Source organism: Ursus americanus, chromosome 5 (genome assembly GCF_024610735.1).
Source record: "Ursus americanus isolate L20-20 chromosome 5, mUrsAme1.1.p, whole genome shotgun sequence".
NCBI classification, from domain to species: Eukaryota; Metazoa; Chordata; class Mammalia; order Carnivora; family Ursidae; genus Ursus; species Ursus americanus.
The window spans coordinates 37,936,748-37,963,599 of NC_142131.1; the positions used below are offsets into that span (position 1 = coordinate 37,936,748).

At 34.4% G+C, this 26,852-nt stretch overlaps 1 protein-coding gene across 1 annotated transcript in view; it reads left to right on the forward strand.

Annotated features, from left to right (window-relative positions):
* The window catches only part of ADAMTS6 (ADAM metallopeptidase with thrombospondin type 1 motif 6), a 290,816-nt gene that overhangs the window by 100,796 nt on the left and 163,168 nt on the right, over positions 1–26,852 (forward strand). The window contains exon 8 of the mRNA XM_045794264.2: positions 23,346–23,389. Within this exon, the coding sequence (XP_045650220.2) occupies positions 23,346–23,389 (44 nt within the window). The remainder of the gene's footprint in view (positions 1–23,345; positions 23,390–26,852) is intronic.

Here is a 26,852-nt window from a genome sequence, read left to right on the forward strand (position 1 = left end):
GTTCAGAACACCAGACTCCTTATCATATCTTTATGTGATTTTTGCACTTCAGTTTTTCTAAATTCAAAATAGACTGTAAAGGTACCTCGCAATTGGCTCTGAAAATTTCCAGTTATGGCTTAGATCAAGTTGAAGTATCCTGGGATGATTTTTAAATGATTCATAGGTACAGGCTTTTCACAATGTTAACATTTCTATTTGACACAGAAAATCATTCTTTTTGAAGTTGATGATTTATTTTGATTTGAAATTACAAATCCCAAAGATAATTTTCTTACCATGAACATTGTATTGTTTGGCAGGTGGCTTTCCCTAAAGATTACTTAAAAGTCTCTTATCCTTAATTGAATATGTTACAGCATAGAAGTCCACTAAGAAATGCTTCCAAATATTATTTGCATTTTGTGGATTATGTTTAACCCCCTTTTAGATTTGATGAAAGGAGTCAATAATATTAAAATAAGCTCAAATGCATTTTCAAGATGTTGAAACACTCATTGCCAAAGAGAAGAATAAGTATTGGTCTGAAATGAATTAAGAATAAACTTTGTATTTTTATACCTGAAAGTATCATTTTGGGGGGAAAAGATGAGGATTTTAAATATTCATATTAGTGCTAAAATTTTCTTTTACTTTGCTAATGCTAACTTTAAAATTTGCCAGAATAGCATTATTTGCAGGCTAGGCATAAGGGATATGTAATTTTCTAAGCATGAAAGAGTTTGTTATGATGAGCACTGAGTAATGTATAGAATTATTGAATCACTATATTATACACCTGAAACTAAGATACCACTGTATACTAACTATACTGGAATTAAAATTTAAAAATTGAAAAAAATTTTTGGAGCTCTTATAACCTGTTGGCCATAGATTAAACCATTTTAGTATTTTATATTGACTTAAATGTAGAAAAATGGGCATACCAACATTTGAAGCAGTTTATGTTTATATTAGTAACATACTATAATAGTCTCTATTTTTTCTACAAAAAGATGAAGAATTAGGTATTTCATTTACGTGAGAATCATAATATTTTTATCCATGGCTTAGTATGCATTTGCAGAACTAGGCTACAATTAGTACTTAATATGAAAATTACTTTGAATATAACTTAATATATGACAAATCAGAAATTCTGGCAGGCTCCTGCATTGACTTGGGTACATCTTTATGAACTCCAGATTATACAATACCATGGAAAGATGCTGGTTGTTTTAATTTTACCTTTTGAGGTTTGGACAAACTGGATTTTGTTATGTATTTCTTCTACATTCTTTGATGCCAAATTTACAGAACAAAATTATTTTTATTCAGTGATATTTAAAAGATTCATTTTTAAAAAACTTCTCTACTGAAATAGGATAGCTTTATTTGGTTTTAAAATCACATTTGTAAGTGACTTCTCTCCTGGAGTGAAAATTGTAGACTGAGTTCTATTTGTCTCTCCCCTACTGAAGGCAAAAATCTCTTCTGAAGTCAATAAAAGGTTACCAAGAGAGAAGAGAAATTGTGATTGGGAGAATTGAGCCTAGTAATTCCTGCTGTTATGGCAACTGTCATCTGAAACATAGGGAGTACTCTTCAAACTCTATTTTTCATCATTGAATTCATATAATAAGTATTTATAGAATATGATTTTGAGCTGTGTTTACTTTTCTAGATTCATAATTTGGTCTTTAAGGAAACAGTCTCAGAATAGTACTTAGCCTCGGATAATTTTTTTTTTAAGATTTTATTTATTTATTTGACAGAGAGAGAGACAGCCAGCAAGAGAGGGAACACAAGCAGGGGGAGTGGGAGAGGAAGAAACAGGCTCCCAGCAGAGCAGGGAGCCTGATGCAGGGCTTGATCCCAGGACTCTGGGATCACGCCCTGAGCCGAAGGCAGATGCTTAACGACTGAGCCACCCAGGTGCCCCTTGGATAATTTTTTTGGATGATGAATAATATTTATTGATAGAATTCTTTCTGCATTAAAAATAAAAAATGTAATTGTTATTTTATTAATTTTGATTGGTTAATTTATTAAGCTCATTAAGTATTTTTCTGTTCATTTGAAATATTTCATCTGTCTCTCCTGGCAATGATGTGAAGTTGAGAGCCAGTGTGGGGAAATTATGACACGGTGTCATGATTTGCCAAAGAGATTATAATTAGTTACTGGTGGCAGCAGAACTAGAACTCAGGTGTCCTGACAGGCTAACTTCATGTTCTCCTCAGCCAACCACAGTCCCCTGCTGATCACTATGCAGCCTAAGTTTTAACGTTAGAAAAATGAATTCTTCCAAAAACCTACAAAAATGGTTACTTCAGGTACACTAGCATTCCCTCATACAAAGCAGTTTTTTGTTTAAGTGATAAATACAAAATTACCATGGTAAAAATAATTTTTACTCAAAAAGATAGAGAATGGAAATAAGGTGATGCACTGGGTTAAGGCACCAATTTCTAGCCCAACTGACTTAGATCTTTATCCTGGCATGAATTTGGTGGCACCTCCTAGTCCCTCATGGACTTTTTTCCACATCAGACAAAACCACTGAATGGTTTTGTGCAGTCTGGCAGGATTGTTAGTTGCAGTGGTGTAGAAACGGAAACAATTTGGGAGTTGTAGGTTGAAACTGAGGTGCCTGGTTCTATGAAGTGGTATTGGTACTGAACTTTGAGTACCAAATTTATGTATATATTTAAAACAATTTTTTTTAAGGTGGATGGTAGTAGCTATTTGAGTATCTTTGGAATACTGAGACATTCAGCATAATTGTACATCTTATGAAGAGGAATTTTGAAGTAGAATGGGTTGTAAATTCACTGCAAATTTAGAATCCAAACAAAACTCATTTCATGTTTGTATAAACTATTTTAAGCAATCTTGTTCTTACTAAACGTTTTTTTCTCTAGCCTGTAGTCTTTGTTTTTAAGGCCAGCTTCCCCTCTTTCATTAAGAGATTTAGATTCATGCGCCAACTGAATCACTTCTGCATGCTCCCAAAAGAAGTTGATGCCACTCTATTTGATGAATACATTATAATCTTTATTTGCAAATCATCACTGAGGCTCCACAGAATTCACTAAGTTCTTAGAAGAGCTTACATGGTAGAGAGAAGATATGATGACACGTAGCAAAAGCTCACTTTAAAGGGGCATTAGATAAGCAAAAGTAAACAATTAAAAAACATGAAATGTCTTATAAAAGAGATGTAACATTAAGGGTGTATTTTTAGTAACTTTTATATATGAAATAAGTAAATTTGGAATTGTTTCAAGGTCATATTCTCTTCCTTCCCTGAACTCTAATAACATTCAGCATCTTTCTTAGGTCTCTATGTTAAAGGACTAGATCACAGTGCTTTGTAATGCTAAATAAACTCTCAGTGTGTGGTGAATAAAATAAGGAAACTGCTTCTGAATTACAAATATAATATTGCCTTAAAATCTGCAATTTCGTTAATTTTTTACAAAGTCATCTTGTCTAATTTCTGCTCAAGTAATTGTGACACATGGAGTAGTTTTGAATGCAGTAAATTCTATTAATTATGCTTTTATTACTTATTTAACACTCTCCTCTTTTACCTTCAACCCTACCACACACCATAGCAAACTCTATGCCAAACCTAGTTAGTGAATCCTAATCTGCAGTAGAGGCTATTTCATTAATAATCTTAGTAGTCCTGAAGAGTATGTGATATCTTCATTTAAAATAGAAAGCTGGGGCGCCTGAGTGGTCAGTCCATTAAGCCTACGCCTTCGGCTCCGGTCATGATCTCAGAGTCCTAGGATCGAGCCCCACAAGCCCCATGCTGGGCTTTCTGCTGAACACGGAGTCTGCTTCTCCCTCTCCCTCTGCCCGTCCCCCCTGCTTTTGTGTGCGCGCTCTCTCTCTCTGTCTCTCTCACTGTCTCTCAAGTGAATAAATAAAATCTTTTAAAAAAGTAAAATAGGGGCGCATAGGTGGCTCAGTAGGTAAAGCGCCTGCGTTCAGCTCAGGTCATGATCTCAGGGTCCTGGAATTAAGCCCATGTCCAGCTCCCTGCTCAATGGGGGAGTCTGCTTCTTCTTCTCCCTCTGCCCCTCCCCCCTCTCATTCTCTCTCTCTGTCTCAAATAAGTCCATAAAATCTTTACACAAAAATAAATAAAATAAAATACAAAGCTAAATTGGGGCACCTGGATGGCTCAGCCAGTTGAGCATGTGACTTTTGATCTCGGGTTTGTGAGTTCAAGCCTAATGTTGGGTGTAGAGCTTACTTAAAAAACCATAAAGCCAAATAAAAGTGAGTTTAGACATGGAAAGAAAGCAGATATAGAAAGCTGAACACCTTCAATGTTCATTCTCCAAAGCACACAATTTTCACATACCCTAAAACTTCGGGGAGCAGCTGCATTAATATTTGGTTGGAACTTAAAATCCCTAATAAATTCCACCTTCCCAGCAAGATAGAGGTTGAGCAAGTGATAAATGTTATTATGGAGTCATTGGCTTGAATTAATTTGACGAGGGGATCCTTGGAAGTGATAAAAATCCATATAAATAAAAGATATTAAATGCTAAACAAGAAAGGTGCAAAATATTGTCCCTCGGACAAGAACTGAAAAGCATGGGTCTTTAGGGCTAGCCAGCTGCTCTCTGGGTCTGGGAGGTGGGGTCCTATTGTTTGGTTGTTCCTTTCATATTATGTGGCTTCCATTCTTATGGAATATGCTTTTGAAATAAAGAAGGGGGAAGGAATAGCAGTCCTCATTTGACATAATTGTAGAGAAGTTCAATGACACATCACAACCAAGAACTGAATGCAGTTCTCCTATTTGCTGAGATCAGTGCTCTTTTGAGGATAGCTAGTTAGCAAGAGGTCAACAGAAATGTTTTATTTTTAAGATAGAATATTTGCAACAGAGGGGGGAAGGGAAAATATTTGCAACAGAGAATATTTTAGTGGATTATTGTTAGCAGTGTCTGTGTCTTGTTCTCCATTTGTGTGTCTGTCTTGTGATTCCCTGTATTTTTCTGGCGGTGAAGCTTGCAAAATAATTATCATTTTAATGAGTTGGATGTATGAAATAAATTGACAAAACCTTGAAATAATTTTTTAAAGTGTATGTGCTACTGAAGCGAGCACAAAATCATGTGTACTTTTATTCATTTAAATTTAAGCTAAAAATATGTCTCTTAAAGGCAGGAGCCATGGTACTAAGAAAAAAACTCCTCCTAACATAAATGGTTTCTTAGCCTCACTTTATTATGAAAATGTGTGTGTTTGTGTTTGAGGTAGGAACTAGGAATGAACACATGAAATCAGGAGATAAAGGAAGCACTTTGTGAAATAAACAGAATTAAAATATATAATCCAAGTTTATGACAGTAATTTTGGTTCCAGACATATTTTCTGAAATAATCTCATACCTGAAGAGTGTGTATTATTAGTTTCATTATACATGTTCCTAGTCTATTACAATACTGATACAAACTTCAAAACTTTAATTAAAATGAAACTGATCATGTTAATGAAATTAAAACAGCATCTTAGCCATGCTTTAGAGAAGGTGTTTGAATTACCTTGTTTACTCTTTCTTTGTTTTACTATTTCTCATGGGCAGAGTAAATCTAATTCTATTTGTCCAAGGTGGCTTTGTGTCTTATCTCTTAAGTGGTCATTATTTTAAAATCTAAGTGACTAAGTGCCATGGCAGGCTAAGGTGAATTTAGGGAAAGTATTTGATTTGAGTGGGAAAGGCTATTTTTACTTTAGTCAGTTTTTTTTCTTGGCTCAATAATGCCAAATGTGGGTGTCACAGTCCAAATTCCCTTTTGCCATAATAATTCCTTGGTGAGAGTAGAATCATGTCCTATGTACCATAGGAACTGAGTAAGTTGATCATGGACGTTGAAACCCTAGGTGAAGACAAATGTTTTAACTATTTTGTTATTTGGAGGGTCGTTCTGAATTTGACAGTTTTGCTCTTTGTGTCTAACAAAAGCCCCTACTTTGGATTACTGCCTTGTCTTTGTACAGTTTTAGCATATCACTGTCATCATGTCTTTTAACTATTCATGCAGTGATTCATTTTCATAGTATATTCATATTGATGTTTACATCATTATGATGATTTTGTGACAGAACATCCCCACATCATATTGCTATACCCTTTGTATTATGATAAATCCACAAGAGGGGCCATCAGGACTTCTGCTCAAAAGTTTTTTTTGTCTTGGAAATAATGTAAGTGGCAAGGAACAAGATGAATAAATTAGGAGATATACTAGATTTGGCCAACAAACAGCAAGAGCACTTTGGGGATTTCGAATTTGATTTATAAGTAGTGCTCAGGAAACAAAAAGAATGGTGTTTTTTTGGAAGAAAGGTTGAGGATTCTGTAAATTGGCAGATGGAGAAAATTTACCAGCCAAATAGGGCTTCATACTTGCCACAAAATCTTTCCTGACACTTTGTTTATCTTAACTACATTAGGGCTAGTGAGTTTTTAGGTTGGCAACTTCCAAGGAAACCTTTTGAAGATTCAGGATAAATTGCAAGGTAGTTCCCAGTTTGCTATTAGCTACATTATAATACTACAGATATCATCTTTTAGTGTCTATTTTGTGAATTAAATTAAGTGAGAATCTACAAGTAGGATATTATTAATTACTTTATAATCTTTAATAAAAGAGTTACTATCATTTCTAAATTATGCAGTTTACTGATGTAAAATTTGGAATTTATGATTAACTTAAAGCTGAAAGAAAAAGAAGTTACTAGTTTTATCAAACATAATTACAGAAGACCAATTTCCATTAACCACTGAATGAGACTAACTTAATTAGTTTACACTTATTTATTCCTTTTTTTTTATAATGATTTTTTATTATATTATGTTAGTCACCATACAGTACATCCCCGGTTTTCGATGTAAGGCTCGATGATTCATTAGTTGTGTATAACACCCAGTGCACCATGCAATATGTGCCCTCCTTACTACCCATCACCGGCCTATCCCATTCCCCCACCCCCCTCCCCTCTGTAGCCCTCAGTTTGTTTCTCATAGTCCATAGTCTCTCATGTTTCATTCCCCCTTCAGATTACCCCCCCTTTCTTTATCCCTTTCTTCCCCTACTGATCATTCTAGTTCTTATGTTCCATAGATGAGAGAAATCATATGATAGTTGTCTTTCTCTGCTTGACTTATTTCACTTAGCATTATCTCCTCCAGTGCTGTCCATGTTGTAGCAAATGTTGAGAACTCATTCTTTTTGATAGCTGAGTAATATTCCATTGTATATATGGACCACAACTTCTTAATCCAGTCATCTGTTGAAGGGCATCTCGGCTCCTTCCACGATTTAGCTATTGTGGACATTGCTGCTATGAACATTGGGGTGCATATGGCCCTTCTCTTCACTACGTCTGTATCTTTGGAGTAAACACCCAGTAGTGCAATGGCTGGATCATAGGGTAGCTCAATTTTTAACTTTTTAAGGGACCTCCACACTGTTTTCCAAAGTGGCTGTACCAACTTGCATTCCCACCAACAATGTAGGAGGGATCCCCTTTCTCCACATCCTCTCCAACAATTGTTGTCTCTTGCCTTGTCTATTTTTGCCATTTTACCTGGCGTAAGGTGGTATCTCAGTGTGGTTTTGATTTGAATTTCCTTGATGGCTAATGATTTTGAACATTTTTTCACGTGTCTGTTAGCCATTTGTATGTCTTCATTGGAAAAGTGTCTGTTCATTTCTTCTGCCCATTTTTTGATTCGTTTATTTGTTTCTCGTGTATTGAGTTTGAGAAGTTCTTTGTAGATCTTGGATACCAGTCCTTTATCTGTAGTGTCATTTGCAAATATCTTCTCCCATTCCGTGGGCTGCCTCTTAGTTTTTCTGACTGTTTCCTTGGCTGTGCAGAAACTTTTAATCTTGATGAAGTCCCATAAATTCATTTTATCTTTTGTTTCTCTTGCCTTTGGACACTTATTTATTCCTATTAACAAAAGCAATAATAATTGAAATGTTAGTAACATTTATTATGCACTTATTGTGCTAATATGCACAGTATATATGCAATACCCAAGTTTATCCACAAAGCAACTAGGAGCTATTGTTATTATTATTTTTCCCCATTTTATAGATGAGAAGTTATACAAGTAGATGTACATATAAAAATATGAAGCAATATATAGTCAATAATTTACGTGCAGGTGAAGCTCAAAAAGAGAGATCGACAGAAATGTCAGTAGAAAATGCTTCCGGTATAAGGTGAATCTTGGATATGTCTTATGTGTTTAGAAAGATGGTAGGATAGGTAAGGAAAAAGAAAATTAGAACATGTATGGAAGAAGCCATGAACATTGCATGGACCAGTCCAAAAAGAATAATGAATTTATATTATCTTAGTCATAAGTGGCATACAGTTTCTTAATTGTCTCACAAATAGGGGTAAAATGTTTTCATCAAAGTTTTGAATCCTTAAATAATTCCTAGTATATTGCACATGCTCAAAAGAATTTTGGTAGAATGTCTAACATATATAAGAAATCTTAAACAATTTCTAAGTGCATTAGTTGAATAAAATTAAATATTTAGCCTTGTGCATCTTATTCATTGCTGTATTCACAGAACCTAGTACAGTGCCTAGCACAGCGGAGGTTCTCATTAATTATCTGTTGAAATACACAAATATGAAGAATTTGTAATATCACAGTTTTTAATCTGAGGATATTTAAGCTTTTCCAATTGTGAATCATTGGAAATCATTGGAATATCACAGTCATTTTTATTTAGGAATTACAGAATAGTGAGAGTTCATATTTTCCCAGTGCTCCGTAGTGATTCAGTACTGGAGACAACAATCTTCAAATTTTCTGCCTTTCAAAAGTAAAAGTTTTCAGTGTGTCACTTTTAACAAATGATAAGGGCACTGGACTGTTTTTCAAAATTGGTGAGTTAAAATCTCACCCTGTGTCACTACTTACTAACCATATGGTCTTTGGTAAATTATTTGACTTTGTAAATCTCAGTTTGCTCAATCATTGAATGAAAATAATACCTTCTCACTTTCTGCACTGTGCAGGTTGTTGTGAAGTGTAAAGAGAAAATTCCTATGGGAATTTTAAAAATTTTTTTAAATATTTTTTATAATAATTTTTTATTATATTATGTTAGTCACTGTACAGTACATCCCTAGTTTTTGATGTAAAGTTCCATGATTCATTACTCCTATGGGAATTATTAACACTTTGCACAAATAACATATTTTGAGTCATTTCTTTACTACTAACAGTGTTTCAGGCTAACACATACCTTGTAGGTAACAACATATGTTAAGCTTGCTATTACTATGGAACTGATTATGGAATGCAGGGACATACTAGTAAGGTAAGTTTCATTCAGTTATACAAAGATACAGGGAAGAATCATATGGTAGAAATAAGCCGTGCATATTTGGGGAAGATTGTAGGTTGGTGTGTGCTGTTAGTTCATAGTGAGTGAGAAGGAATATAGTACTGAGAGGTAAGGACCGATCGTTTAGAGCCATATAGGCTATGATGAGTAGTTTGGATTTTTTGTGAGTATATCATCATTATGCTTATTTGAAATACAATATTCTTCAGTTGAGGATGACAATGTTACTCTACTTTTTAACTAGAAGAAAAATCAAGATAAGAGATCTCAAGTTTCATATATACATGAATGGATTATGAGAGAATGGCAAATATATATATGCCTGGAGGTTTCTCGCACATTTTTTAGGCTAAAAAAACCCTACATTAATGGCTCTCTATGATTATTAAATACTCTGTCATATTAAAGTTTATTTGTATTTTTGTCGTCTAATCTATTCTAAGTTTCTTATGGCCATGGATTGTGTTTTAATCCATCTTGAGTAGAAAAGGACTTTAATTAAGTTTTTTAATTCCAGTAGAGTTAAGATATAATGTTATATTAGTTTCAGGTGTACTATATAGTGACTTAACAGTTCTATACATAACTCAGTCCTCATCATGATAAGTGTATAGAACAGGATTTTTTTGTTAATTTTTCCAACACTGAAATGATGTATTATTTTGGTAATAAGCCACAGTCTCTTGACCCATCCCTTCCCAGCTGTTACTTCTGGGAGTTAGTGCTCTGTTTCTAAATAATACGATTTTACCACAACTTTTTGATTCATCAATTTTAGACATTCTCTTTCATTTGCTTCTTGTATGGATAATAGTTTTAGTGATTTATTTTTTTAAAGATTTTATTTATTTATTTGTCAGAGAGAGAGAGCAAAAGAGAAAGAGCACAAGCAGGGGGAGTGGCAGGCAGAGGGAGAAGCAGGCTCCCCACCGAGCAAGGAGCCCGATGTGGGGCTCGATCCCAGGGCTTTGGGATCATGACCCAAGCTGAAGGAAGATGCTTAATCTACTGAGCCCCAGGTGCCTAATTTTAGAGATTTTAACCATTGATTGTACGCCCATCTTCCTAAAACATTTAATCATTTCTAATTCTTCTTTTGTTTACCATTTTAATTTTAAACAATAAATTAACCTTTGCTTCTTGTTTTATCACTTATAAGTCTTTTGCTTCTATACTTTGTAGGGGACAATGTTAGTGCTCACTAGATATTTTTAGAAGTTTAGAACAGCTTTGTTCAGATGGAGCATAGTACACCATGATTACTTTTCTTCTTCCTGGCAATTAATTAGTGATCCTTGTCTTCCATCTCTTAAGTGCATTTCTCTTGCATCTCTCTTGCATTTTCTCTGTGTAATTCATGTCTGTGTGATAGCAGTAGATGACTTGATGGATTTTATCTGGCTATTTATGCTTCCATGTTAGTAAGTTTTGAAAATACCTAGCTCCTATGCAGTAGAAACCCAGGTCTGTTTAATTGTTGTTGTTGTTGTTGTTATTTTATCTGACATAGTTCCACATGCAATAAGGTCATTATATAAGTGCCTTTTAAAAAATATTTATTAGTAAACATATTCAAATAACTCTCGTTAAGTTAATGACAGAATAGAAAGCCTCGCATAGCAAGGTAATCCCAATAGTTATGTTTTGATTGTCCAAGCTTTTCATTGTTTTCTGTAAAAGAAACTCATGGATACATTGGGAAATTTTAAATTTTAAAGTCTTGGGGTGCCTGGGTAGCACAGTTGTTTAAGCATCTGACTTAGGCTCAGGTCATGATCTCAGGGTCCTGGGATTGAGCCCTGAGCCCACATAGGGCTCCATGCTCAGTGGGGAGCCTACTTCTCCCTCTCCCTTTGCCCCTCCCTCTGCTCATGCTATCTCTCTCTCTCTCAGATAAATAAATAAAATCTTTAAAAAAAAATTTTTAAGTCTCTGAGACTTTATAAAGTTATGGAAGCATTTTGGTTTTTCATGTCTTCTGCCCTCTAGTCCCTGAGGCAGTTAGTGTTGGGTTGGGACTTGAAGGTGAGGGAACAAATGTAACAAGGTCTACACAAGTATAGTTTTGTCAGAAGATGATGAGTTCTGGTGCTCGAGTTTTTCGAACACTTAAACCACTCTCGTAGACAGGTAATGATTAGATGTTGTAATATTCTTAATAAATTATTGGCAATTGCAATCAGAGAGAAATGGGGAAAGAGGTATCCATGCCTTATCATTGTACATAGTAGTGTTAGACTAAACTTAGCAAATTGGAATATTGAATAGAAACTAGGATAATGAAATGTAGCTAGGGACAAGTATAAAGCATTATGGTTGGAGAGGAAAAGTAGCATAAAATCCAAAGGATGGATAACTGTGTCTAAGTAAAGTTGGAAACCCCCTTAGCAGTACAGGAATAACAAGATTAGTGTGAGTTAACAATGTAGTGTTCTGGTGAAAGCAAACACAGTACAAGGTCACATAAATAAGAATTAAGAATGCAGGAAACTGAGGTTATTTTCCCGTGTACTTGCCACTGGTCAGGCCCTTATGAGAGCATTGTTTCTAGTTCTGGGCTCTACCACTAAGGAAGGACGTGGAGAACTTGGAGAAAGTTCAGAGGAGGACCACAAAGATGATTAAAGGGTTGAAAGAGAAACCTAAAAGAAAAATTTTTAAGTAGCAGGGATTATTATTATTCCAGAGAAGGGAAGATTTAGAGGTATTTAACTTATGCATAAAGGATGGAGACCAGATGTTCTCAATCTTCACTGAAGGTCAAACAAAAAGAAATCGATTTAACCTGCAGCATGAAGGATTTGGATTAAATATGAGCTGAATTTTACATTTAGAAAGTTAGAATAAGTGACTTTGGGCCCTGTGAAATTTTTGTTACAACATAGATCCTTACTGATAACATCAAACTGCTCACAGGGCATTTGAAGTATTTATTGTTCTAATAGCTCATTAGGTAAACCTGCATTTTTTTCATTCTTTTTCTTTTTTTTCCTGACTGAGGAAAATCAACAGTTCGTCAAGAAATTCTGACTTTATGATCAACCCTAATGGCAAATGTGTCTAGTTGACTTGACAGAGGTAATGTAATTCGAGTTATACCTCTTCCCCCAATTTATTGTTACTACACTATGCCTTAGAAGATAGAGGACAGCTGTTGCTTATTAATTTGTTTGATTGTAAATATAAATAAAAAAGAGAAGTGATCATATTGAAATTTTAAATATATTTTTATTTTAGATTTTAACTTCTATATACATAGGTACAAATGATCAAGTACTGCCTGTGGTGGTGTTTTTTCTAGGAGTAACCCTTTCATATGCATTTTAAAAATGCAGTCAAACTTTCCAAATCAATGTTGTTAAATAGTTTGCCCAACCATAAATAAAAATTATTTATCCTTTCAAATTGACTACCAAAGTACTGCCTAACAGAACTAGACTACTGGTTGCTGTGGTTAGATTGAAAGACACATATCCTCACAATAGAAACATTTTTCTTCCTATTGAGCAATGTTTTGCATGCGTATTATGCTTTTCCTTTTTTGCTTTAAATAGCTTCTTTGGTTTTGAGGTTTTTGAGGAAGAAGACAAAATAAGCTGTGTATTTTATTTTGAGGCAAGGAGCTGTTGTGGTCTGCCATGTTCTGTAAAACTAAAAAGATGCTGTAGTAAAAAATTTAGAAAGAAAAAAATTTTAGATATAGTATAAAGGGTGTACTGTTATTTGTATAAACCGGCCTTGTGTTTTAAATAATATAAAATGGACTGATCAATTTTTCATTGTTTATCAAGCATTTCCATTATATGTTGGTAAAATATAATTTTTTTCTTAATACTAGAGGAAGTTGTAAATTTTATAAGGAGATACTTTGTTTTCTAAACAAAGAGCACCCTGTTATTTTATTTTTTAGAAAACCAACCATTTTTATTCAAAAATTTTATCCATTTTGTTCTAGGTGCTGTAATGGTTGTAAATATTTTAATCTTAAAAATATATGGTGTGTTTCTTCATGCAGCTACAAAGGAATATTGGGATTCTTGTTATTTACTCCCTAAAAAAGATAGTTATCTTTCAGGGTGGTATTTATTAATTAGGTAAATTTAGTTTACTCTGGAACTAATTGATCAGTCCATTTAATATTGTTTACAATATAAGGCCAGTTTATACAAATAACTTTTAATCCTTTACTACATTTACAATGATGTTCAAAATATATTGGCAATTAAAAGGCAGGATTCCAAAAATGTAATATACCACTTTTGTGAATGTGTAAAAATATAGTAACAATTTATTGATTGTAAATATCTATATTATGATTTAGTGACAAGACAAAGAGAGAAAGTTAGTTAATCAAAAATGGAATAGTACTAGGATGGTAATGAGAAAAAGCCCAGAGGACAATTGTGATAATCCATTGAATTGAGACTATCCATGATTATAAAGGAGTGAAAATCCTGTGTTGGTAGGTTTTTATAACTTAGATATGAAAATATCAATCTTGTCAGCTAGATCATTATTTTGCAGTGGTTTGGGGACAATTTTGCAAGGGCAAAAGGCATTCATAGTTAATTATTTCTGTGCTTCCTCATAGAAACATCCTGCTAGAATGAATGGAAAACTCATATTATGTTTTAAATAGCCACAGAGATATTTATAAACTAATGGTAAATCTTTAATCATTCCGTGGGCAAAAACAATGGTAGCCTCTGACTTATGATAAGAATTAGTAGCTAAAATTATCTAATATTTATTAGGCAAATAACCCTGGCACATCTTTGAGAACTATTGTGTAAGATGTTCCCATAAAAATAATAACAGTAAATGTGTCACTTCAACAGATAGTATACATATTGCGGGTCTTAGGTTTTAGGCATTCAGAAATATCAGCAAATAACTTTCTTGAGATAATTCATGTTACTTAGATAAAGAGATGAATATTATCAAAGATATCACCTGTGAAATGAGGTACATAAACCAAACAAATTATCTGTTTATGTAAAGTGGTATTATGGTGGGGGGGGGTGCCTGGCTGGCTCGGTCCATAGAGCATGCAACTCTTTAACTTGGGGTTGTGTGTTCAAGCCCCACACTGGGCATAGAGTGTACCTAAAAAAAAATTAAAATATAGTGGTATTATGGGCTGAATGTTTGTGTTCCCCTAAAATTAATATGTTGAAACCTTAACCCTTGATGTGATGTTACTAACAGGTGGGCCTTTAGGAGGTAATTAGATTTAGATGAGATCATGCAAGTGGAACCTACATGGTGAGATTAGAGTGCTTATAAAAAGGATACAAGACCAGAGACCTCTCTCTCCACCAGGTGAGGATATAGCAAGAAGGTAGCCATCTGCGAGTTAGGAAGAGGGTTCTCACCAGGCACCACATCTGCCAGCATCTTGATCTTGGACTTTCTAGTATCCAGAACTATAAGAAATAAATGCTTATTGTTTAAGCCATCTAGTCTATGATGTTTTGTTATAGCAGCCCAAGGTAACTAATTCAGCAATTGGTACTGAGAAGTGGGATGCTGCTGTAACAAATACTTAAAAATGTGGAAGCTTTAGAATTAGGTAATGAGTAGAGGCTGAAAGAATTTTGGGGTGCATGTTAAAAGAAGCCAAGATTGCCACAGAAGGAATTTAAAAGGCAATTCTGGTGAGACTGCAGGAAGAATTGAGGAGAGTTGTAAAGGAACCTTCCATCTTCTGGAATACACAATTATGACTGTTGATAGAAATGTGTATGATAAAGGCCATTTTGGTGATGTCTGGGTCAGAAATGAGGTGTATGTTTTTGGATAATGGAAAAAAGGTGATCCTTGTTATCAAGTAGCAAAGAACTTAACTGAATTATGTTCATGTTCTAGTGTTTTGTAGAAGGTGGAACTTGTGGGAGATGAAATTGGGTATTTAGCTGAGGAGATTTCTAAGCAGAGTAGTTGAAGGAGTAGGTTTGTTCTTCCTAAATGCCGGCAGTAAAATGCAAAAAGAGAAGTAAATTGAAGAAGAAATTGCTAAACAAAAAGAAACTGGAACCAGAGATTTGGAAAATTTTCAGCCTGTCCATAATGCAAAAATTGAGTAAGCATGTTGAGAAGAAAACACTAAGGTAAGGCTTACTGACCATTTGATAATGAGGTTAGTATGGCTGTGAACTATGGAGTAATCATCCATCTCAACAGAGCTAGCAACAGAGATGAGATTATACCAGGAGAAACACTGCCAGCTGGGACTAAAGGAAACGGGAAAATAGGAGGGAACAAAGGAAAGCTGTGAACATGTATTATCTATCCTTCAAGAGAGGGGAAGAAGGACCCCAAAGACAATTCAGAGATCATCCGGGCTGGTACTCATACCACCGGCCCAGAATACATAGCCTGGATGGCAAGACTGCCTCTATCTTCGTTTCAAAAGTCAGGAGCACTACCCTAAAGAGCTGCATAGGAACACCCTCCTGGAGAGCAGAGTGGGTGGTTCCCTTACAGAGAGCCTTGTGAGCAGCACTCTGGTAAGCTGAAGGGGTGGGGCCATGGATGTGAAACCAGGGATGCTGCTGCCACCCCAGTGGGTCCAGAGAGCAGAGCTCAAGGCTTAATTATTCTCAAGCCTTAAGTTTAATGGTATTTGCCATGGTAGGTTTTGGAACTCGGAATCTTGCTTGGGACCCATTATCTCTTTCTTTCTTCTGATTTCTCCCTTTTGGAGTGGGAATATCTATCCTATCCTAGGATAGATATCCCACCATTATATTTTGGCAATGCATAGCTTTTCTGATTTCACAGATTCATAGTTAAAAAGGAGTTTTCCTCAGAATGAAGTATAACTAGACTCTCACCCATACCTGATTTAGATGATAGTTAGATGAAACTCTGGACTTTAGAGTTAATGTTGAAACGAGTTAAGACTTTGGGCCTGTTGAGGTGGAACGAATGTATTTTTTCTTATGTGAGAAAGTCATGAATTTGGGGAGTATGGGAGGGATGAAATGTTATGAGGTGAATGTTTGTTTTTCCTCCTACCAAATTCCAGTGTTAATGTCTTAATCCCCAGTGTGTTGGTATTTGGAGATAGGGCCTTTCAGAGTACTTGGGTTGAGATGAGGTTATGACGGTGGGCCCTTCATGAAGGAATTAGTGCCCTTGTAAGAAGAGGAAGAGACACCAGAGCTTTTTCTCTCTTCATAAGCAAGCACCAGTGAAAGGCCTTGTGAGCACCAAGGAGAGGATCTACTGTCTACAAGCTAGGAAATGGGGTCTCACCAGACACTAAAACTGCTGGCACCTTGATCTTGGACTTCCCAGCCTTTAGAACTGTGAGAAATAAATGTCTGTCATTTAAAACATCTAGTCTATGGTATTCTGTAATAGCAGTCCACACTAAGAAAAGTAGTCTTAAAATCTTTTTCATTTATCATGAAGAGTGTTATACATTCTTGCATATATTGGGTAAAACCATGTTCTCTATTATTTTATTTCAGTTGTCTTTGTAACTGCAGTTAGTATTATAATGCTAGTCCATCAGTGCATGTAAAGAAAGCAGGGAAGTGCTGCGTCACTATCACTTGGCCTTCGCCACTCTATCTAAGAGAACTAAATGAAACAGCACAGTATGTAGGACATTTTGTTTGGAGATAAGTCTGTGACTCAGTGTTAAACAAATGAGTCTCAGAGTTTAGATTTTGATTTATTCCATTTTCAAACCTAAATCATTGAAACGAATGCTTCTCTGCAATGAGTGTTTCTCTTACATAAGAATGGGATGTAGTTTTTGGAAAAGGTTTTAAGAACCCATCCAGGTATTTCATCATTGTAAGGTAGTGCTATATTTTGCAGACCTTAAAATGGAACTTAACCATGTATTTTGGTCAGTTTCTTCTGATAGTCATGCCTGGTCAAAAGTTATTAGGAAATTGGAGAGTTGAAAGTATCCAACCAGTGTACCAGTGTTACAGTAACAGATATTCAGCCAATCTCTCTGGTGTTAATCTTGCTCAATCAGTCCTCCCTTATGAACATAGGGTAGGGGAATGACAATGTATGCCTTCGATTACTCATCCAAAAGCAGAACCTTGCTTTCCTTCAGGTACCTGGCTTTATGTAGACCCCCTAAGATCACGTTTCTTGGTTCTTTTTCATCTGCTCTGAGGCCGTTATTATTCTTTCATGAAAAGGAAACAAAACAAATGCCCAACGATATTTTTCTATCTGAATTCAGAATCCAGAGAACATTTTCTAATTATATTTTGGCTTTTCTGTCCCTCTTTAGAACTCCACTGTAATTCTTAGCCTCACCTGTAAGTTTAGGAGCTCCTGCTATATCTTTGTTGGTCAAGATTTAGTAAAGATTGATTTGTTTAAAGGGTGCTGAGAGCTAAGAGTAGGCAATCAGGGACTTCTTTTCTTTTCCTCAGCCCCTCATTTCTTAACTTTGTAGGGCAGTAGGATGTCTTAGAAAGCACACCGGTGTATCTTTGTGATAAAGCAAATTCTTTGTAGTTTTTCCTGAGGTGACTCAAGTTTGAAGGAAAATAAGGCAAAACCATAGCATGTCAGAGAAAAGTTGGTAGGATATAGAGTTAATGTGATGCAAGGTAAAAATGAGAAATGCAGGAGAAAGAAAGGGGTGCAGGGAGAAGTTTGTGAGAATTATCATAACATAATGTTGAAAAATGATGTTTAAAGATAAGATTTGAGAAGAATGAAATAAGCTGGTTCATACTTGACCTAATTTGAAAAATCATAGTTTAAGTATAGTATAGCTTGGATTAGATAACTTTTCAACATTCTTTTCATCTGTGGAAATGTGGGACTGACAGCAGAGAAGTTTGTAGGAAAGTCTAGAATCAGAAATTTATACATGAAAAAGAAAGAAAAAGAGTAATGCGAGAATGGTTGGAATAAGAAATAACACACACACACACACACACATAAAAGAAATTTAAAAAGGTAACATGTAGAAGAATAGTAAGTTTATGAAAGTAACTGAATTAATGCAATTTTCAACTTTCTTTTTAATGTCTCAAATGATTACCTTGAACTTATGCTGAACATTTTGTTATGTACAGGTAACACAATGTAGAGCAAACACATACAATCAAGGTATGGAAAAGATTTATAATAATCAATTCTACATAGAAATGGAAATTCAATATAGTTGAGGTAGTTTATCTTGAATAGAAACTTAGGTCTTTTATTTTATTATTATTCTCTAAGATTTTATTTTTTTGAGAGAACACATGCCAATCAGCTGGGGTGTTGGGGGAGGAGCAGAAGGGGAAGGAGAGGGACAAGCAGACTCTGTGCTGAGCAAGTAGCCTGACATGGAGCTCGATCTCACGGCCCATGAGATCATGAGCTGAGCTGAAATCAAATGTTGGATGCTTAACCTACTGAGCCACTCACGTATGCCCCAGAAAGTTAGGTCTTTTAGATTTATCATTCCTGATTTTGATATAAATACAACTTGATTCTGTATTTTATAATTCGTGGCTGAAACTGTGTACTATGTTTAATCCATGGCTTAAGTCTTCCTTCTGCTCACAATTATAATAGCCTAAAGAAGAGAAATCTTTTAAAAGTATATATCATGGTGGATATAGCCACATATAAGTTATTTTTCTTATTACCATATCACCTCTTCCTTCCGTCAGTCATGGGTTTTTATTGTTTCAAACTTGACCTAAGTTAATATGTTCAGGCAAACTCTTAGGGTTTGGTGAGTGAGTGTTGTTATCAGTTATAATGAAGGGAAGTTTTAGATCAAAGGCCCCTAAGCATACAAATACTTATTAAACAAACTAGGAGTTACAAAATAGTTCATACTTCTGTTTTATAAGCCTGATTACACACCAGCTCTTATTTAGGATGCTTTAATAGCACTTTGCATGAAAAATGCATTCAGATATAAAATATAAAAATGCATTCAGATATAAAATATGAAATATAAAAATGTACTCATATATAAAATATAAACGTATTTTAGGGACAGATTTCTACTGCCCTCATATTTGTCATTTGGCACCATAATACTTCAAAGCAATGAATGGACACACAACACAAATCTTAGATGCTTTACTTAAGTGTAAAACCTACAAAGTTTGCTGCATTTTTGTATGTATTCATGAAGACCAGGAGAGTGTTTCTGAAATATTTGGACTAATCTACAGATTTAAAACATCACTAATTTTTTTCTCCATTGAAATCATCTTTTTCAACATTTATTTAATATTCATGAAGCTTATTTTCAATTATTTCTTGCATTGATCATTAGAGACGGGCATAGCTAAAACACCTTCTGATTAAAGGTTGGTTGTACAGAATGTATATAATAGAGTAAAAATCATTATCTTTTAAAAGATTTATTTATTCATTTGAGAGAGAGAGAGAGAGGTGGGAGGGGCAGAGGGAGAGGGAGAGAGAATCTCAAGCAGACTCCTTGCTGAGCGTGGAGCCTGATGTGGGGCTCAATCACATCACTCTGAGACCATGACCTGAGCTGAAATCAAGAGTTGAATGGTTAACCAACTGAGCCACCGAGGTGCCCCTAACAGAGTAAAAATCATCATAACGTTCCCACTCTCCCATCTTTTCTTTAGATACCCACTGTTATCCTCCCAGATTTTTATCTGTATACAAAATCAATCTGTATATGCATTTATATAAACATTAAAAAAAACTTTCCTAGTATGCAAACTATGTTCTAAGTTTTTGTTTTTTGGTTTTTTTTTTCTACAGAAAAAATCTGGTTTGGTATTCAAGGCACTTAATAATCTATCCCCCCAGGCACTTAATAATCTATCTCCCTAACAGGAACTCTATATAATCATTTGTCAATGTTTATTCTATACATTCAATGTTTCAGCCTCTCTGGACTTCTCATAGTTCCCTGCATATGCCATACTCCCTCCAGATTCTGTTCCTTTGATTATTCCATTCTCTGCCTAGAATGTCTTTACTTTTCTATTTTATCTGGCTAAATATTTTAAATCTGTTTGAGATGTTATGTCCTATTGTGAATCTGTTTTTTAGTTTTCTATTTGGATATCCTCCTCCTTCTGTATTTTCATACTAATTTGTATATAATTTGACTATGGCAAAAGCCGTCATCATAATGGCTATCAATTATTGGCTCTATTGGGTGTAAATTAACCTTTTTTACGTTTATTTTATTTAATCATCTTTCCACATCATATTGTAACTTACCTGTTTATGTGTCTTTTCCCAGTAGAGCACAATTAACTCACCCAACATTAGATTCTAGTATATGGCACTATACCTGGACACATAATAGATGCTTAGCAAATCCATGTATGAAAGAATAAAAGTAAAAATGTTGCTTTTCACTTGGTATTAAAGGAAATACATAAATCATAATTGCTCTGGGTGAATATAGAATAGAGAAGTATACAGTATGAATTGAATGCAAAAGCTACAAGGAAGTGGCGTGTTTTTTCCTATATAATATCTTACAGAGAATTCTATACGTATGTTAGAGGATTGGGAAAAGCTGAAGAAAATGCACATAGAATGATCTTAGTCTAAGATGCTTTAGCTTGAATTATTTGTTGAGGTCTTATCCTTTATGTAGGTGTTTTGCGCAGTCATGACAGAATGAAATAATATTCATCATGAGTGTAACATAAAAGATGTATGTAAAATGAAAGGATGAGTGGATGAGAAAAGACTACTATGAGGGGGAAATATAGTTGTATTTGTCTGTGGTCTTCAAAATTTTTGCTTAATTTGCCTCCTAAAATAATTTGGAAAATTGACACACCGCCTTTGTACATTTTAAAGTTGCTATCAAAAATACTTTTTATTAAAGTTTAAGTAGCTACAGAGACTATAGTTAAAAACATATTATACATTGTATGTATGTTTTAAATACATTTTCTCAGAACTTTGGAGTTGTCTGTTTCATTGAATCATGAAAAATGTTCACCATATAATCCAATGGGCTAAGTCAGCCCTCATTGCCAAACTACTTAGCCATGTCAGACTTGTCGATCAAGAACAAAACTGACTTTATTTTTTAGGTCAAATAAACATGTTTTTTTTTCTTCAAATAAACATGTTAATACACTCCATGAAAACCATCTCACTTCTGAATTTTAATTGTGAGGTAGCTATATAGATTGATTTGTAAGTAGTCAGAAAGACTGGCAGAAAGACAGAGTCTTACCAGGATAAAATAAGCATCATCCCCTTTCATTTTTCTTGCTTTGTTCGTAAAGGATTGACCCCAGGATCAGTGCATTCTTGAATTACCTCTTTGCATAAATTCTGGAGGCTTTTACACCCAGGAAGCAATGCACCATAACAATATTTGGGATGGGCGACAAGTATGCTTTCTTTTTTGTAAAGTAGAAACAGAGCGATTGTGAAAGGCAGTAGAAGAAAGGGAAACTGGTGGCTTACAGGTGTTTGCATTCTCAGGCAGATCAGTTTTAGGAAAAGGCATATATGGAAGTTGAGAATCTGGATATAGATTCCGTTTAGACATTTATATTTTCATTACCCATGAAAAGTCTTTGTTTACATTTTCTTGAAGACTCCTGGTAGGGGATGTGTCTATATAACATCGTAGGCATTATACAGTATGATCACAAGATAAATTAATTGTGACACCCAGAATATACTTTCTGGTGCTTTGGTAAATATACCAAGTACTCTCTCTATCTCTTATATTCAAGAATGTACCAGATACTGCAATCCCGTGGTTTACCGGTTACAAGAGGGAGATGACTATGTGAATGATCAGAAGAGAAAGCTATGCAAGAGGCGAAATCCCTTTCCCCAGATGTAAAGTGTACAAGATGAAGAGTTTGAAACTCTAAAAATAGGCAAAGGGCATCTCCAGGGATTTCAGTGATTTCAACAGTACAGTAGTATGCTGGATGTGATATTTGTTTTTTTGGAAATACATTTTGATCTGGTGAACAAGATGGGATTAATTATTAATCCCTTCCCCCCAGTAATGTGGACTAACCATTATTTATATATAATCAAAGAACTTTTACAACTTGGATTTTCCTATAGTTTGTGAAATTTTATATTCTACCTGAAAAGCTTTTCATTTCTAGCATAAAACGTAGGCAAATAAAAATGGTCAGTCTTTTTAAATTTATTTTTTATTCTCATTTTAGAAATGGAATACTTTTGGTTTTAAAGATTAGTTTACAAGACTATTATAAAAAATGCTTAAAATAGGTGTTCACATCAACATTGACGTAGTATTCTAAATGTGATAGATTTTAAAATATGCAACGTTACTGGTGAACTTCATCTTTTGTATTGAGTTGAATGCAATATAGCATTAGAGTAAGTCCAGCCAACATTAGGAAAGCTTCTATTGAGCTATTTGTTAAAAATATTTGTATTTTAGCTATGCTGAATTTCTGGTATGCAAGTAGGAAAACAATGTGATACCAATTTTATTCCCATTGCTGTATTGCGCTAATTTTTTTTTTTTAAAACAAGAACCTGTGTTAGAGTTGAAGGAGCGCCAGATAGTGCTTATAGCTCAGAAGTATAAAACACAATCTGTGGCTATAATAAAAAAAAATTTCAGCAGGTTCAAAGAGATTGGGAATAAAAAGCCACCCATTTGCTTTTTTGTAGCAGCAGTAGCAATCTGCAGACAAGCTATTCTGCTTCAAAACAGTATGGTAGATGGTTTTATGGAACCTGCAATTACAGAAATCTACTTTAACCTTTCTTTCTTACTGGCAGGTGTCCCATTGGCTTGCAGCCAGAGGCTGTGAGTGTAGTACAGCCGGTGTGTCCCCCAGAGTGCTGAAAATGCCCACACTCCAGCTGGCTGCTCATAATTGCACTGATTGTGGTCTGACAACTCAGAGCTCTAAGAAAGAAATGTGATGAATATATGAAAATATTTTACAAATTTGATCAGATTACAAATTTCATCTCTTTTTTTTTCCTCCTCTATAGATATGATATCTGCACTTATAAAAATAAGCCCTGTGGAACATTGGGTAAGTTTTTTATAAAGGGAGGATAATTGATATTGTCTTTTTGTCCAGTGGCTTTACTCTTTAATATTAATTTGGTCATTTTCCTTTCTGGCACATCTGAAATTATTCCTATAAATTGTTAAACCTGACCCCTGTGGGTATGTCACTTACTAGACAACAAGTAGAATGATGATTAAAAACAACTTGGAAGATGATTCTAAATCTTCAAACAGTCATGATGAATCAAAAGTTACCAGTCCGTAATGTATTTTCCAAAAATACCAAGGAATTTGAGAACAAATTAAACCAACGCAGCATCTTCAAATATCAGGCTAGGAAAGGAAAGGGGGAAAGTAGAGGAGGGAATATTTAAAAGGGAGACATTGTGTTCTTAATGTCCGATCCCCGTAAATTAAGATATTAGAAATTTTCAGTACCTGAGCAACAGTAAAAAATATTTTTGTAAAATATTATAGCCAGAAGTAGAGAGAGAGGACAGGATTATCTTTCTTGTGCTTCCCAAATATTTGTTTTTTAAAAAGCGTTTCTGCAGTATTTTAGAATTTAAAAAGTCACATTTTGTTGCAGAGCATAACTTCGTCCTGGTTAAGAGTTAACTGCAAATTCAAACAGGGGGAAATGATAGCTTTCAAATAGACTAAATTGTTAAGCAACTAGAGTCACTTTTAGGAACGGGAGCTTTTTTCCTAAGATAATTTTTTTAGTGTCATAGAGACTTATTACGAACTCAAAAGTTAAGCACCTGAAGGTGAATTTTCTAGTTTCTCTATGACAAGTCTCAATTTTCTTGTTTGTAAAGGAACAATTATGAAATCTATTCCTATGCCCCTCATAAGAATTTTGGGAAGATCAAATTTAAGTAGAGGTGGAAGAAAAGGTGTTACCCAATTTCCTGGGGGAATTCAGAAAGTCCTCTCTTTAGAGATTAATATTTCTCTTGATTTTTATCTGCCTTTCCAGTATTCTCCTATCCCATTTCCCTCAGGATTTAAGGCTAAAGAAGAAATCCAATTAGCCAATGATCGGTATTTAGGGTAGAGAAGTTTGCTAGTTAAAAAGCGTAATGTAGAAAGACCTCTTTTTTGCTGAGAGATCTCACATCAAAAAGATTTAGGTTTTTAGGTTAACAAGAGCAACATAATCCATTGGATAGTACCCTAAAGTGGAAACTGGAAACTAACAACTGGCTTTGACAGTTTCAGTGCATTACCCTTTCCTCTTCATTTAGGTCTTTGTTCCTCAATTCCTTATCTATGAAGTAGGATCAATATCTGCCCTTATGTGATAGGGGTATTGTGAAAATAACTTAAAGGAAAAAAATACAAAGATGTTTAATAAAGAAGTACTGTAAAAATTCACTGGTATTACTATTTGTTGTAGAAATTACACTATTCAACTTAACCTCTCTGTTATTGTTCAAATTCTGTAAGCATTTACTAAGTACTTGATCAATTTTAAATACCATAGACATTAAGCTTCAAAGGAGGTATAAGCTAGAGCTTGTATTTTTCTAGTACATATATATATATATATATTCTGAGGAAATACACATGTATATAGCTATACACATTCTATTCTGCTTTTTGAAGGTAGATTGTTTACACTGAGGTATGTTCTTCATTAGGACATTAGTAATAACACTGCCTGTACTTTTGTTGTTATTGTTACCAAGTAGATTCAAGATATTCTTCTACCCTACATCTCTTTCTTTCCCAAATATGTATTCCTATTTTTATAGCTCATTAATTTCCAAAATCAATACATTAATACTTTGGTACATGTCAATGTGTTTTCAAGCTCAGTATAAATAACTTTTCAAATTATAAACCATTATAAATTATCTTTCATGCTATCTCATGGTGAAAACTGAATAACTGCATATATATACATATGTTGACCTTCATATATGAAATATATATTATCAGTACAGAATCGGTCACGTTTTTTCTTTTTTGGTGGTCATTCTGGCAACTTTGATGTTGGTTTTTATGCTAATACTTGCATATTCTCTTGCTTAGTACCTTTGATGACCAATTGTAACATGGCTAAGTAGATTTAAGGGTGCAAACTGTGGCCATCAAACTGAGGAAATCTAAATGACCCAAATAGTAATCAAACCCCTATTAACACAATCACACATAAGAACTTTGACAGCCTCAGTTTTATAGGAATACAGAAAGTAGCAGGGGTTGTGAAAATAGATTAGCATCTAAATTATTTTATTTCATTTAAGATTTAGCTCTGTATTTTTAACGAATAGTTATTTCCCAAATATGTACTTTCTGAAGTTGTTCTTTCAGTAGAACAGCTAAGTTAATTTTATATCAGATACAGAGGTAAATCTGTGTTTGCAAATACACCTTGGGGAGTCATTAAAAATATTACCACATGGTATATACCAAACAGTCACAGTAACAACAAATAAAAATCTAACCCATGGAATAGTATATTTTGGGAAATATAAGAAGTGTTAATTTAACAATAATCTCAGTAATTGTTTTTCTAACCAAATTTCATAAAGCTCAAAACAGAAACAGTATTCAGTGTGGCTTTGTTTTTCCTATATCATGGATGATATTGAACTCAATAGCTTAGCCACATAATCTACTGCAAACGTTTTTGGTATTCTTTCTTTCCCTATCTCTCTTTCTCTCAGTGGAATTTAGAACTAACATTTATGAAATATTTTTGATTAACTAAAAAAATTAAGTCACCTTCCCCAACTAGTCCCTCTTTTTTCTTCCTCTTCTTCAGGTCCAAGACTTCTAATTAGATGGAAGGGCACACAAGGATAACACTATTATTTACAGTAACTCAGAGACAAAAATCAACTCCTTCCCCAGCTCCTGCTCCTTCCACATAAAACAAATTAGCAAATCTAGCACTGACCTCAACTCTGTTCCAGTGTGGCTATTATGTTTATATTTTATATTAGGAGGTACAGAAAAACAATTTCTAGAGCTTTCTTGATAGTAAAAATATTAATTGAATGGCTTTTACTGTTCCAAATTAGTGTAACTGGGAAATTGTACTTAGCATGGAACATTGCTTATTACAGTCAATAAATATTCATTGAATTGGATTCAAATCACTTTTTGTGGTTAGATAATTATTATTTGGGTAATGATAGTAGACTACTAACATATAAAATGTTTTTCTTACTTTTCCTTCAATTTCTTTTAAATAACTTGTTCCTACATGTTTTAAGTGTGATTTGGCATTTGTTTCCTTATAACACATGACATTTTTCACACAGAAATTCTTTTTTCTAAGTACTGTTTTTAAGTTATGTACTAATTCACAGAGCGTGATATTCATTTGGAAGTAAATATGAAAGCTTTTATAAGCTAAAATTCCCATGGGAGAGATACCTTGAGAACATAACATTTCACTAGAATCAGTGAATTAACACTGTAGTTTTTTGCTTTATTAGTAAAACTAATGCATTGAAGGGGGATGGGAG